The 15,657-nt window shown below is 42.5% G+C and overlaps 1 protein-coding gene across 32 annotated transcripts in view; it reads left to right on the forward strand.

Moving 5' to 3' along the window:
- Positions 1-15,657, forward strand: part of MAGI1 (membrane associated guanylate kinase, WW and PDZ domain containing 1) — a 465,951-nt gene that overhangs the window by 430,974 nt on the left and 19,320 nt on the right. For 18 of the 32 annotated variants that reach the window (XM_088663303.1, XM_060271314.2, XM_060271324.2 and 15 more), the window contains 4 exons: positions 1,205-1,282; positions 8,330-8,421; positions 10,384-10,576; positions 12,615-12,908. In XM_088663303.1, coding sequence (XP_088519429.1) covers positions 1,205-1,282; positions 8,330-8,421; positions 10,384-10,576; positions 12,615-12,908 — 657 coding nt within the window. The remainder of the gene's footprint in view (positions 1-1,204; positions 1,283-8,329; positions 8,422-10,383; positions 10,577-12,614; positions 12,909-15,657) is intronic. The other 14 variants (XM_060271317.2, XM_088663314.1, XM_088663308.1 and 11 more) reach the window with 1 other exon arrangement.

The following is a 15,657-nucleotide window of genomic DNA, read 5'->3' on the forward strand; positions in this document are numbered from 1 at the left end:
CTAACATAGGTTCAAGTGTAAAGACCTTAAAGTTGCTCTTTGTGACTGGCGGGCCAAAATATATGTATTCTAGCTATTGAGGTACAGTAAGAGCTTCGAGGTAGTGAAAAACATTGTTTTATTTTGGGTACACTAGGGTGGGCTAAAGGGTGAGAGCTCAAGTATCTCTCTCTCAAATAACAAACTTGGGTTGTGAGTGCTGCTGTCATGATTTGAAGCCAAAACCCAGAAATGTATTGGAATATTTGGGGGAATTCCAGTGATGGCAGAAGTACAACCAGCCTGTTCATTCATTCATTCATTCATTCATTGGGGTGGGGAGCACAACCTAAGGTATGAACTCTTAAGAGCTCTGTGCAAACCGAGCATCAACGACAGCCAAGGAAATGTTGACTGCCATTTGGAAAGGGAAATAGTGAAGTGTCGTGGAGGAAGGCATGGTTGACCGACAGGAACCCTGAATAGGAGTGGTCCTGATAGAACGTGAGGATTGGGTGTTGTGTTGCAAGTCACACTTGTGTATTTTGATCCTGATAACGGGAAGCCACATTATGTGAATATCCAATATTTGCGCCAATAACAAAACCTTCATGCTATAAGGAGTTGTTGGTTAACTTAATACATGCATCATCTTAGACTTGCATGAACACAGGTGCATGATGAAATAATGGTAGAACCCGATTTTCAAATACCACATGTATTTGATTTAAGCAGATGCTCTGGGGACGCAAGGCAAGACTTTACTCAACCTCCTGCTGCTACTGGTTAACTTTAGTTTTAAAAGTAGCACCATAAAGCAGCAACTTAATGAAAAGCATTAAGTATACCTGATTTTCTTGTGTGTATAGGTTTTGTTTCCTAATCCACAAGATAAGTCTGTTGTCAAACGTCTATGCACTTAAAAAAATAAAAAATGGCAAATATTTCCTAGTTTTTCTGAAACCCAGTTTGAATGTATTTACAGTGGTGCATATTCTATTCTATTCTGGTCAACCGTTTCCCACACCAGATAAAGCCAGTATTGTATACACCTGGCAAAAAAAGGTAGGTCTGTTCTAATCCTTAGCAGCTGCGATCTTTTCTGTGATAGTAAGGGCATGAAAGCTGAATCAGAGCTGTTATCTGTCAACGCTAAACTGAAATGAACAAACAAGAAGGCAACATCCCATTAAGCTTTGCAAAATGTTAAAATTAATATTCACAGCTATGTCACCTTCGCCTGCGACTGGACTGAGCAAGGGTGAAAGAGAGAGAGAAATCAATTCCACGAATTTTGGAGAATGTAAGAATGAGCCGAGAGCTTTATATCTGTCTTGTTGTCCATCTTGTGGTAGTGTCTGTGATTTGGGGGCAATCCATATGGGTCAGGTGGGGCTGGAGAGTGAAGCATGATGGGCACTGACTGTTTCATATGCCTTCTTCAAATGTCCCATTGCCAAAGAGCAAGATGGGGTAATCAAGCAGAAAGGAAGGATCTTCTTGTGCCGTGTAAGCATTACCTGAATAGCGATTGGATGGGGGAGGGTTACCTGTATCCATCTGGGATCATTCTTTCTCACCAGCTGTTCAAAACTCTTTCTATTACTTTTGCAATGAAGCCGTTGAGAGAATGGCAGTGATGGGCCAACATGGATTGCCCTCAAGCCACCACTGGTTTTAGAAATGCTACTTATGTCACCGGGGGGGGGGGTTAGAATTAAGAAGTAGTTGTGCTAAAAGCACAGCAAAGTCCCTCCCATTTTTTTTTAAAAAAGGGGGGTCATGCAGTCAAAATTTTAATTAAGTTAGATTTGAATTCCGTATTTCATGACTATTCACAGCAGCATCTGAGTGTGCTAATCAGTCTTCAAACACTGGTTTACAATTTGATGAAACAAATAAAATAAACCCTGCTGTGGTGGAAAAGAAATTGTACTGTGGTAAATAGGCAAACATTACTGTGTTCGGGCTTCACAAAAGTCTTCCAATTCATGTGGCTAGTTTTTGCCACTGCCACATGTTGCATACTAGGCTCTATATTCACATATAGGGAAAATGCCAGTCACGTGTTTGTAAGATACATAGCAAGAGCAAGTCTTGTTTAACAACATTCAGTGGCTGATCTTCAGTAATCTTATGAGTTCAGGATCACCCAGTTTGCCCAATCCTAAACACGCAGAAGCAATATGTGCCGGTCAGAATGAGCTTTGGTTGGCTGGCAGCCTGATCAACTCCTAATGCCAGCCTTTAAATTGGGCCAATCAGTGCAAAAGTCTTCAAAAAGAATTTTGTCCCACTTTTGTATGTGTTGTGCCGTGTGTTGTGCATGTGCGTGTTTGTGTTTCAGAGTGCTGTTGTCCTCTTAACATAGCATTTTGTTCAGAATGCAGTTTTGGATTATATCAACCTTAATGAAAGAAAGGGGGATATTAGAAGCTTCCTTGCCTTGTCCCCTTGTACTGTATTGATTTAAAGCCCTCGCTGAAAAGTATGGCTTCGGGGTCACACATGCTGGTTTTTCGATTGGATTGGATTGTTTCAAACCAAATTTATCATTAAGTGTTCTAGCCATAGGGTACAAGAATTAAAATTCACAACAGCAGGGGGGGGATAAACAATAATTGTGTAGGCAAAGCAGCAAAAGAAAGATTCCATGAAATACACAAGGATCGATGAACGAATCTTTAAGTGGAGTGAGTGACTAAGCATACAAATCCTGAACAATGTACTGCAGCACGAGCACCCTTCTTAACCTTGAAAATGTCATCTCCCTTCAATAAAATTACATCCCTATGAACAAAGTCCGTGTAAGCTGTCACTATAGTCGCCATGAAACAAGCGGCCCTGTTTACAGCACTGCTACCTTTACCGTTTAAGAATAGCTCTCTGATGAGCTGGAGCCCCAAACAGAGGAGCGTCGTTCAAGATGAGATCTAATTAATCCTCTCCAGCTTGAACCTTACAAAGATCGTGATGATAATGTGGTACATATGTCGTTTAAGAGAACAAAGCCTAAAACAATAGATTTGTATCTGAACAAGAAGCAGAAGGCAACGCTTTGGCTGCGGATGGGAAGCACTGTAGAGTTGACAAATGGAAACGTGTGAGGAGATGCTGAGACAAAAAGTGTTCCACGCTGGAGTGCCCAGCAGAAGCTCTTTTGCCTCTATCAGACAAGCTGTGTATTCTCACCTGGTTTGGCCCAGGCTCCGACGTGAGTCACTGGACAGAACCTTTGCCATCTATCTCTGGTTCCTTTTGCTTTGGTTGTCTAAAGCCAGTGATAAATACCAATTAACTTAGGATGCGGTCCACCTCATGTCAGAGGTTAGGGTCAGAGTTTGCCAATTTTAATGCAATTGAGCTTGCGTTGTTTTCACTGTGGTGCCGCAAGAAGGCAAGAGTCACCGTTTCCAGCAAACCAGCCTTCAAGCAACTAAGGCTTAACTGAGTCCAATTATGGCCTTCCATGATATTTATCACCTTATTATTCTGTAATTGTATTTAGAATATTGTTAAGCCATGGCTCAGTGCACTAATACATAGGAGTTTTAAAAATATCTTAGCTTAATCAACACTCATAAATTAAGATGAGAGTCCATACAAAATGTGCACACAGATCAATGGCTGTAAAACATTACAGAAACTAGCAGATGTTTGCCTTGTTTCATTTCTGCACTTTTTGTTTATGCATTTGTTTGGTTTCTACTTGAATAAACCCTCTGTCGTGAGCCATTGAAAAAGGATAGCAGCTTAGAAATCTCAGCCAGACCCCTTTTAGGAGGGTTAAAATGTGAGTTCAGTTCTGACAGCATAGCACCTGCTTGGTGTGATATAATCAACAATACACGGAACCCAGAGTACTTTTATTTAAGCTGATTTAAATTCATTAGCTTCCCACCAACATCTCAGCCAAAGTACAGTAACTTGACTTTCTAAGGGAAAATGTCGAGCATCTCCTTGGTGCTTCCATGAGCCAGGTGTGTTCAGCTTATGGCAGCTTTCATCCACAGAGCTGATGGGAATGATATAATGCAGGCATCCCCAAACTTCAGCTCTCCAGATGTTTTGGACTACAATTCCCATCTTCCCCAACCACTGGTCCTGTTAGCTAGGGATCATGGGAGTTGTAGGCCAAAACATCTGGAGGGCTGCAGTTTGGGGATGCCTGGTATAATGGTATGATTGTGGATCCAACAATAAGCAAAACCTGCTTGATATCATGAGTGTGGCTGAGCACAGAATGGGAAGTACAATCCCATCTAGAACAGGTTGATCTCCATCTCCTTGAGATTGAGTTTCAGTTTATTGGCCCTCATCCAGACAATTACTGATTCTGGGCACTGGATCAGCACTTCAGTGGCCTCTGCTAAATCCAATGAAAAGGAGAGAGAGATGGAGAGAGAGAGAGAGAGAGAGGTGAACATTTTAAACATCACGATGGCTCCTTTTTCCAAATCCCCAAATCTACCAGCAGTTTCATGTCGGGACAAGATGGAACACTGCATTTGAGGCATCTCTCTCTGGTTGGTGTTTCATTTAGCATCTTTTCAGTTTCTGAATGAGTCTTTAATCATGGAGAAACAAAAGAGACACCTGGAAATTCATGGTTGACACAGATTCTACTGATACAATGCTGGGAACATAGATACAGCTAAATGATGTTATTATTATTAACCAGGCCACCTCTCACCATAATTCTGTGCAGATTTGATTATGAAAGCTTCAAATTTAGTTTCACAATCGGTGCAACTTAGCGCTGGCTCATCCTGCCGGTGGACCATAATACAAATTGATCAGTCAATCATGTTTTTATTGTCTTTTGCCTAAGTATTATTTTAAGTAATCCTTCAGCTTCACTAAGCAGAGCAGTTGCTTTATTCACATGTCGGGTTTCAGAGGCCCTAAACATTATTTTACTATAACCACACATATTTAACACATGTTTCCGGCTTTCAAAAATTATTTTGAATATATTTTTGGGTCTTGAAATAAATAATTAAAATAATGTGTTTATGTTTGTGTTTTAATGGAAATTGGATATCTGGTCTTTTGAAGAGTTGTTTCTCTACCTTTAAGTATACACCATGGAAAAGTTTTACGCATATACATACCAAAATTAATCAAAGTGCTACAGTCACCTACAACCCAATAAATAGTAAATGGATCTGAAGTTGTCCCCTGGTGTTAGTTCATAGGCAAAATTAATTTTGCATTTTAAAATAATTAATAACTCAGTTCAAATATGCATCACCTTTGTTAATTGCATTTGACGCTTAGGGCTTTGGTGCATTTTACATTTAATTGTTGACACCTTCTGGAAAGTCGGTGCAACTGGCTTTTTCAGTAGCTTATCTCAATATTTCAGTGGTTAATGTGGTACATTGAATGGGATGTTTGGCCCCTAGAATAAATGCCTTATCCTAGAAAACTGTGGCCAATAATTAGCAAATATTGCATGCTGTTGTGAAAATAACCATAAAGCATCACCATATACAAAAAAATTCTTCTATAAGTATCTCCTTCAATCCATAGTTAGATAAAAAACGCAATGCAGTGTGTGGCAGCTCTGGAAAAGGCAAATGCCATCCTATGGATCATTAGGAAAGGGCTTGAAAATAAAACTGCTAATAATATCGCAATATTCGTATTATACAAATATGTGGTGCATCCACACTTGGAATTCTATGTTCTGGTTGCCACACCTCAAAAGGATATTGTAGAACGGGAAAGGTTTCAGGAGAAGGTTAGCAAAATGATTAAAGGGATAGAGCAACTCCCCTATGAGAAAAGGTTGGAGCATTGGGACTCTTTAGAAAAGGCAAGTAAGAAGGTACATGATAGAGCAGCATAAAATTACATTTGTTATGGAGAATGTGATTAGAGTGAGTCCCCTCCCCCTCTAAAGTCCACCACCATCCAGTGAAGCTCCTTGTTGGGAGATTTGGGACAAAATATATGGGGAGAGCACTGTTGCACTCAGGTCCCGCTTAAAGGTTTCCCCGTGGCTATCTGGTGTAAGAACAGGATGCTGAGCTCGATGGACCTTTGACCTGATCCAGCATGGCTCTTTTTTACCTTCTTATAATTTAACCAAATCTGATATGTGGCATCACGATGCCCTCACTTTTATCACCTGATCCCTGATTGGCCAGATCGCTTGATAAAGGCGAAAGCTGGGTGAGTAAAAATGGGTCCAAAGCAGTAGCTGAGAAGGGAAACCACAGAACCGCACTCACACAGTCACCTAAAAGTGCCTAAAGATTTTATGAGGGAATAGTTCAGTGGCCCCGGGGTGGGGGCGGTAATCTTATTTGACCTGGAGTATGTTTGCCAGTGTTGGTGTAGGACAGTGATGGTCCATCATGGCCCTCCAGCTGTTTTGGGACTACAACTCCCATCATCCCTGACCACTGGTCCTGTTAGCTAGGGATGATGGGAGTTGTAGTCCCAAAACAGCTGGAGGGCCAAGTTTGGCCATCACTGGTGTAGGACAACTGCTGCAACTTTTTGACATTAATATGATGGCCTGGACATGCTCTTTTGAGGTCACATAATGAAGCCACCTTGCTGAATGTAAGCAGGTCTGGTTATGGTCATTGGGCAGACATGAACTTTACACAAGTAATGTTTAAAACAAATGCAGGTACAGTATGTAGAAGAGAGAGGCTCCTAATAATTTCATCGGGACTTATGCAAGAGAGGTTTTGCAAGGGTTATGCCCAATTGTTCCAGCTATTTATAGCATTATTCAATAGCAGTAATGCTGACAATAAGAAATAATGTCGCACAGATGTCAATTATTACAACAGCCGTTGCAGCACAGATCTCTTGATTTGTTCTCCTCTCTCTAGCCTAATGAAAAGAAAATCAACTGTTTTATGTTACTAATGGAGTTACACTCTTTTATAAACCCTCATTTTGTATAATGACAAAAGTCTATTTGCTCATGGTTTCTAAAAAGGACCCTGGATTTATTACTAACAACAGATGAGTTCTAATACTGCAGTGCTAGGCAAACGTCTTGATTTGCATCCAGTTGCAAACCTAAAATGAAAACGATGCCTAATAACATGATTGTTCTGAAACTGTTTAGCATAATCACAAAATCCTGAAAGGTGCTTCAGTATTTCTTGGTGGCAGGCCTCATTAAAGTCTGTAAGCAAAAGAATGAAATATCCAGTAAAGCAGCAAGAAAATATTGAGGAACAACACTAAAAGGTGACTTCTAAACTATGGATCTGAGAGATTAACAGACCTGTACTTTCCTTGCTCTGGATTCTAATTTCCCAGTGGATCCTCTAACCTCCTCTTCATATTTGCATTTCTCTTTTGCAGAGAAAATAGGAGGTTGCATTTTGTTCCCGCTCCTCTCAGTGTTTCTTTTAAACATACTACAGTGGTACCTCTAGTTAAGAACTTAATTCGTTCCGGAGGTCTGTTCTTAACCTGAAACTGTTCTTAAGAGGCGTGCTTTCGCTAATGGGGCCTCTTGCTGCCGCTGCGCCTCTGACACACGATTTCCGTTCTCATCCTGGGGCAAAGTTCTCAACTCGAGGTAACTCTTCCAGGTTAGCGGAGTTTGTAACCTGAAGCGTTTGTAACCTGAGGTGTTTGTCACTCGAGGTACCACTGTACTAGGAAGTTACAAACCTGGTGCCTTCAGGTTTGTGAGAATATTATATCAGAAGGGTATAGCAACTATTCCACCAACCCAGAATCTCAGGTTGGTGCTGGTCTAAACCAGAAAAGAGGAGCGGAGCAATGGCACAAAGCAAATGCCTCAAAAGCAAGAACATTGTTTTGATTTGTCAGCTGCAAGGGCCGAGAGACAGCGTGGTTACTGGAATCCCCTTCATCTGGTGTGAACAGTATTCAGGACTCCAGGAATTCCTGGCATGTGTGGGCAAGGGGCAGGATATGTAATGGACATGTACAGACAAATGTGACATTGTTTTGACATGACGTTTTATGGTACCTTAAGCCAGTAGGGGACTGTGTGGTGGGGTATAAATAAATAAATAGAATAAAAAGTACATAAATAAAGGTTTGTTTCCGTGCAACCCTGTGGAGCTTGGTATGATGCAGAGTTCCTCCCAAGATCAAAGGCAAGTTGTTGGGTCTTTCCTTTCACAGCTGTCCCCCATCTGTCCAGGGAAATCCCCAGAGGCTGAGCCATTTTATAATAGGGCATCATAGATAGCTACACATGCATTTTGAGAATTATGTAATGTGGTGCCATTCAGCGTAAGTAAAATGGTCTGCTTAGAAGGGGATTTCATTGTGTGTATATGTGCTTTTTTCAAGTCAACTCTGTGATAAAGCATTAATTCTTCCTATTTTCTTGCAGTTCCAGATTATCAAGAGCAGGATATTTTTCTATGGAGAAAAGAGACTGGATTTGGATTTAGGATTCTTGGTGGAAATGAGCCTGGAGAACCTGTAAGTATTTTGACATTTTAAGGCCTGTTTTTACCTTTTTTAATCTCTTTACCCCGGAATTTTCAGAGCTGCATTCGCCAGAATATGTGTCCCATAATATTTCACATGCATCCTTTCAGCCACTTGATTTTAAAAACAAGCAAAACCGGAGCAGAGTGCTGAGCTATGTTCTGAATAGCTAAGGTTATGAAGAGTGTTGATCTCTGTTCACATAGAGGTCTATTTCTGCTATCAACTGGCTTAGACCCCCGAGCTGTTTTGCAGCAGCTACTGACCAGAACGTCAACAGATGTTAGCAACTTTGGGCTGCTTTGGTTTAGGTCACACTTGAGCCAAGGCTTCTGATCTTATTACCAGTCCCTTGAGCTGAATAAACACAGTCTCATTCAGCAGGACTCTCCAAGAAAATGAATGTCATGTTAAATAGAGGAGGAAAGGCACAATCATGGGTAAAGGAACGGAAGTCTAAAGATTTGCACTAGTAAAGATGAGCCTATCCATGAATCTCAGGATCAAAATTCTAGAATTCGTTTCCCCGGGGCAAAGTCATACAATGCATATATTCTTTGAAGAAGGGTGTTGCTTTTGCGTTCATAGGGGAATATGAAAGCGACTTGTATCAAGTTGGGCCAATACCCCATCTAGCCTAGTTAACAGCTCCTCTGGCTGGATAATTAATTTCAGTGGTTCTACTCCGCATTAGACTTAGTTGGCTATGGCTCAGAATTTGTAACTGTCATGCATGTGGCTCTCTTAACTGTGTTGCACCATGGGAAGAGTAGTTCATGGAAGTGGAAACATTCAGAAGAGGGGAAAAACATACCCACTTTGTGAGAATGGTAGGGTGGCGGGCTATTTGCTGCCATGCCATGAAGACTGCAGCCTACCCAGAAGCCTTAATGAGAGCCAGCATGATGTAGTGGTTAAGAGTGGTGGACTTGTAATCTGGTGAACCGGGTTCGCGTCCCCGCTCCTCCACATGCAGCTACTGGGTGACCTTGGGCTAGTCACAATTCTCTGAAGTCTCTCAGCCTCACTCACCTCACAGAGTGTTTGTTGTGGGGGAGGAAGGGAAAGGAGATGGTTAGCCGTTTTGAGACTCCTTAATGGGATATCAAGTCCAAACTCTTCTTCTTCTTCACATGGTCAACTGATATCATCAACTTGTATGCATGTGCAGAGGCCTCTAGGTTCCTCTGCCATAGTACCGGGAGTGAGGGCAGTGCAGAGATATGCCCCCTGTATCCATGGTAAATAAAGTTAGGGCATACTTTTGCTAAAGGGATAATGACCCTGTTGGGAAGCTCAGAGAATATGTACTGCTTCCATGTTCAAAGTTTTGGAAAGTAAGGTAATTGACCTAAGTATGGCACTGACTGACCCTATTCTGCCATCCCTTCTATGTTGTTGCCTCACTGGTATCATCCATCTGGGTCTGGCCCTTTAGGCACATCTGGCATGACCCAGATGTAGTCACATAACAGCCTGGGTTGCATTACTCCACTTGGCTAGAAGATGTTTGGGTATAGACCAAGGGCAGGGAACCTCTACCTTGGTGGTCAAATGTAGCCCTCAAGGCCTCTCTATTTGCCGCTTTCCTTGGTCATACCCCAAATCCATGGACCCACAACTTCCCAGAGTATTTTCCCCAGCTGAAATGTGTCCTTAAACCTCTGGGTTGCCTGGGTGGAGAGATGTGAGCATTTGGGCTTGTCTAAGCAGCCTCTGACTTATGTATGGCTGGAATGTCCCCCTACGTTCCCCTACGCCTGCTCTTCTGCCCCCTCTTGCACTGGTGTGCATCCCCTGCTTACAGTTGCCCACAAGGGGCTGCAGTCCTTGACCCCGATATAAGGTTCCCTGGCTCTGGACAGTCCTGATTTGGCGCTGTGGAATTAGATTTCACTTCTTCCGCAATTCTGACAGCGATTCTTCTCTCGCACATGCACATGCTTCTCGCAGATTTACATTGGTCACATTGTGCCACTGGGTGCTGCAGATGCCGATGGTCGCCTGCGATCTGGGGATGAATTGATCTGCGTGGATGGGACCCCTGTTGTCGGGAAATCTCACCAGCTTGTAGTTCAGCTTATGCAACAGGCCGCCAAGCAAGGCCATGTCAATCTGACTGTCAGGCGCAAAGTGGTTTACACAGGTAGGTTGCAATGTGACTCACAGTGGGGTTTTTTTGTTTTGTTTTGTTTTTTTACTCCTGTCTGGATGAAAGTGAACTACTTTCTAAAGATCAAAAGCTTCAGGTTCTAGCAAAAAATAGCAACGCACCATTCTGTTATTTATATTTTGCTTTTTAACCTCCGGGGTTTTTAGGGTTTTTTTAGGCTTTTCAAACACAGGTATAAATATAGGCTGAAATGTTTTCAAGCTGAGAATTTACTGCTGGTGATTAGAAGAGATATGTTGCCACTTTCCAAGGGTTTCTCCCCATTGGGTTTAGTTTAAATTTACCATTTTAAAGGATAATCTCTTACACGATAAAAAATATTGTGAAACTGATAGGCCTGTAAAGTGGTAATCATTTTATAGTACTACCTGCAAGGGAGCACATTATTACCTTAGCCATGTTATCCAAATCCTAATGTTGAATGCCGATGGTTCTGCCCTAAAAAAGGACCTTGCTGGAACTGACTAAACTACATTTAGATCATAACCATATACACACTTACCTGGATGTGTGTCCCATTGAGCTCAGTGGGTCTTATTCTGAGTTGATAAGCATGGGGTTGCACTATTTATCCAGCAATCTGTATCCAGCAGATGTTTCGGAGAAGCCTCCCTAGCATGAACAGCCACCCCCCCAGTTGTTCCCAGCAAGTTTCCTGCATATATGACTGTGTGCTAGTGCTAACCCAGAAGTATAGGAAGTGATCCTGGTGTCAGCATGGCATAGCTCAATATCAAACATCAGGTCAATTGGATTGCATGATCCATGCTGGGGGGCCCCAATTGAAGTGTCAGCATGGACTTGGAATTGCCAGTGAGTGTGAATTTGGGAGGATGATTAAGATGGGTAGTGTATAAATGTATTATTATTATTATTATTATTATTATTATTATTATTATTAATTTCCCCAATGGCATTCTCTTAATTTTGGCTTTGGACCTATAAGAAACTATATTTTAGCATATTCAGAGTCAGTGTTGATACATTTCCTCTGCATAAAAATAATAATAGAGGGATAGGCATGGAAATGGTTAAGGCAGAATACAAACCCCACTGCATGATTTTGTGCAGGAAAGATTCATTAGGTGGGACAAGCAGGCACCCAGTCTCCTGCCTGCATATATTTCCTGCAAAATCTATATGAAGGAAATTTGCCTTCTGATTTTTAACACACCTCTCACGAATTTCTGAGCAGTATGTCTCCATGGAGAAAAAAAACCTGGCGTACAATTTGGCTATAGTGTGCCTTTTCTTCCTGGTGTGGCCATATTTAGTACCGGTACTAGTAGTGGTTGCTTTTCTGTACATAATTATTTGAAGTGACTTTACAAAAAAACAAGGTAAGATACCATAAATAAAATATGTGAAAACAAAACAGAAACAAGAAATTGGCGTGAAAAGTCCCCAAGTAAAAGTGTGATAACCCAGTGTTAATCCACCATGAAATCCACCACCAGGAAAAACAGAACTAAATCCCCAGTTAAATATTTCCTCTCCTGAATAAATAGTTCTTCATGCTATCAGTGAGTGAAAGAAGTGACAGAATGTCCCCCTCTCTCTAGAGAAAGAGTATTTCATAAGGTGGGCCTTATGAACTGTGTTCCATGCCCAGGCTGACAGAACAGCAGAAAGAAGGGACATATTTCAAGGAAGCCTCAGATGACTTCAGGGATTGTTGGGGAGGAATACATGGAAGAAAACACTCCCTAAGATTGTCTTATACAGTGGTACCTTCGGTTGCAGGCGGGATCCGTTCCGGAGGTCCGGCCGGATCCCGAGGTTTTTGCAACCGGAGAGACCGCTTCGGCGCATGCACACGTGGCAAAAACTCGGAAATAGACTTCTGGGTTTGCTGCTTACGTATCCCAAAGTTTATGTAACCGGAGGGATACGTAAGCGGAGGTATGACTGTAGTATGTAGATCTTGATATTTCCGTCACAAAACCAGAAATTCAGCAACTCGTCCAGTTATCTCGTGGTGTTGAGAGACGATTGCCTCTTTCCGAAACAGTTCCGAAAGCAGAGAACGAGGTCCCCTCCCCAGCCTCATCTCACCACAGCAGCAACCAGCCTGCTTCTCTGACAGAGGAGAAGCGCACTCCGCAGGGGAGCCAGAACTCGCTCAACACCGTCAGTTCCGGCAGCGGCAGCACCAGTGGAATCGGCAGCGGAGGAGGCGGGGGCAGCGGTGTGGTCAGCACTGTGGTGCAGCCCTACGATGTGGAAATACGCCGCGGAGAGAATGAAGGCTTTGGCTTTGTCATCGTGTCTTCCGTTAGCCGGCCAGAAGCTGGAACGACGTTCGGTAAGTGCAGAATGTGCTTAGAATTGCTTTGGCTCTTTAAGCTGTTTCCTTGGTGCCTAGAGCTCTTTTACCTGTACTCATAAGTGCCTCTACATTTCACAGGCTTGGCACACCGTTGATTTGTGCATCCCATTGCATAGTGCAGGCTTCCTCAACCTCGGCCCTCCAGATGTTTTTGGCCTACAAATCCCATGATCCCTAGCAGGACCTAGCAGTGGTCAAGGATGATGGGAATTGTAGTCTCAAAACATCTGGAGGGCCAAGGTTGAGGAAGCCTGGCATAGTGGGTCCCATTTTGATGGGGAGCTTTGTCTTGCATTGTCCTGCATCGAGGCAGCTGAATGCAGCAACTCTTTCATTATAACCATTAATTACCTGGGTGAAATCTTCATTTCACCCATGGTGTTGTATCTCACGAGTAAAACTCAACTTACTTATGGCCAACACTGAGGCAACACTGTGAAAAGAGCCTGAGTTGATGTGCCTCTGTACAGTGAGAATAATAATTACAGTTACTAAACAGTTAATTGCAGTTCATGAATGTGCTCCCTATTCTATTTAATTAATATGTTTAATTGGAAAGTCAAGCTTTGGGAGCTGTTTCCCTCCAGGGTTTTGTTCAAAGCTGTATTGGAGGAGAGGGGCTGTTTTCGTTTTCGTTTATTTTGGAAAGCAGACTGACATTTTTGAACTCTTGAGTAATGACAGTAGTAGAAGAGGTTGTTACTCATTGAACTCTTCTCCAGGGACGAAGCCTGTAGGCCTGAGTTTAACACAAGTGCCCTCTCTTGACAGATGGCTATCCCTGGGATAGTCCAGGAGGGACCTTAAGAACAAATGGTGCTTTATGCTATATACTGGCCCTTTAATTTCTAGACATAAAAATATTTTTTTCAAAAATATTAATTTGACTGATCTTTGGCATGCACCACTGCACTCCCAAGTTTCCATTAAGTGAATCATGCAGACATTCAGTGGGGCCGGTGAAATCTCTGGAGGTAATGCTAGGCTTAAATTTTGTTTGTGAAACTTTTATGGGCCCTTCTCAATATCTCCGCTGTCTCTCGCATTATGGCCACCCTGTGAGTTTGGGAAGTGCCATTTGTTTCAAGCTCTGGCAGCCAATAGGCATTCCAGATAAGGAATGGCCCCTGCTGCTCCAGTGAGTCTCAATTTAACATTTACCACTGTAAGCACTCCATGCGGCCAGCATCACATTTTAGAAGTGCTTCACCCACACACCATCATATGTGTGTACATTGAATGTATTCTAGCAATCTGGATCCCCTGTGGGTTCTGTGCTGGCATGTGCAGCCTGCCCTGCGTGGTGCCCGTGCCTGGGGGTACCATGATGCCAACAAGTGGGATGCTTGCGCCAACGTACTTTGTCTGTGGCCATGTCTCATGTACATGGTCTTCAGCATTCAGCTGAGGACCATAGATGTGACACACACAAAGCAAGTCCTTTGCATTCAGGGTTTGTTTCTCCAGGCAACCAGAGACAACATAATCTAAATTAACTCAAGCATCCATCAATGGTAATTAGCTGCCCCATACACCTTAAATGTGGCACGGAGATGGAACTGGAGGCTCTTGGAAGGAACCCCGCAGACATAAAAAGAAATAGGAGAGCTTCTTTCTGCCACTGTTTTTATACCTGAATCTAGATATTACAGCAGAGTCTATTCAAATCAATCTAAAAGTTGGGTTAGGGAAGAGCTTCATCTCCTCTGTTATCCGACTCTAACTTGTCGAAACCTAAAACTTACTGTAATAGACTTTAAAATATGGTGTGCTTCATTGCATTGCTTACCCGGCAATGTTTAGTAATCCTGCCTGCAACATGTAACATGTATTGCTGTTAATTATGACAACAGGGGTTCCTGAACCCCTTGTGCTAAATGGTCCTTTGCAAATTTCGAGAGATAGGAGTTCTTCTCTCCCCAGAGGAGAGGAAAGCGCATTTGGAATTGCATGGGATAGCCATTCAGTTTTGAAAGGGCCTCTCTCACCATCTGTGATGGCTATTAAGAAACCGTCATTGCAGATGAGGCGATGAAGCAAGTACAGTTATGAAACCAGTCAAGACATAACAAATTGGTAGTAACTCTGAGGTGCAGGGGGCTAACATAAGGAGACAGTCCTTCCTTGTGATGGTGTAGCACAGGCATCCCCAAACTGCGGCCCTCCAGATGTTTTGGCCTACAACTCCCATGACCCCTAGCTAACAGGACCAGTGGTCGGGGAAGATGGGAATTTTCGTCCAAAACATCTGGAGGGCCGAAGTTTGGGGATGCCTGTTGTAGCACTTGGGCACCCATTCTACACACACACACACACGTATGTAATTTTTTTACTCTAAAACTTAATTAACCGTTGTGACATGTATTGGAGTGGTCTCTTAAATAAGAGTATTCTAAAGCCTCTGCTTGCCCAGATCAACCTGAATAAGAATGGTGAATGTGTTCATTTATGAAAAGATAAATTTTTGTGGCTAGAAATATGAGCTATGTAGAAGCAAATTTATGTCTTGACTTGGCTCCCGCCCTTCTGCTCCCCAAAAAACACTTCTCCCCTATATTTTGCATGAGATGCTTGCCCTTAGCTACAAAATGTGTGGGGTTCTTTGTATCGTTATTCTGATCTCACAGAGGTAGTCTGCTGAGATGGGCTGAGCTACTTCAAAATTGTATTCATTTACAGTAGTTGTCTGGGTGTGTTAAGGAATTAGCCAATAAATGTTACTCTC

The sequence above is a fragment of the Zootoca vivipara genome, chromosome 2 (genome assembly GCF_965207765.1).
Source record: "Zootoca vivipara chromosome 2, rZooViv2.hap1.1, whole genome shotgun sequence".
NCBI lineage: Eukaryota > Metazoa > Chordata > Lepidosauria > Squamata > Lacertidae > Zootoca > Zootoca vivipara.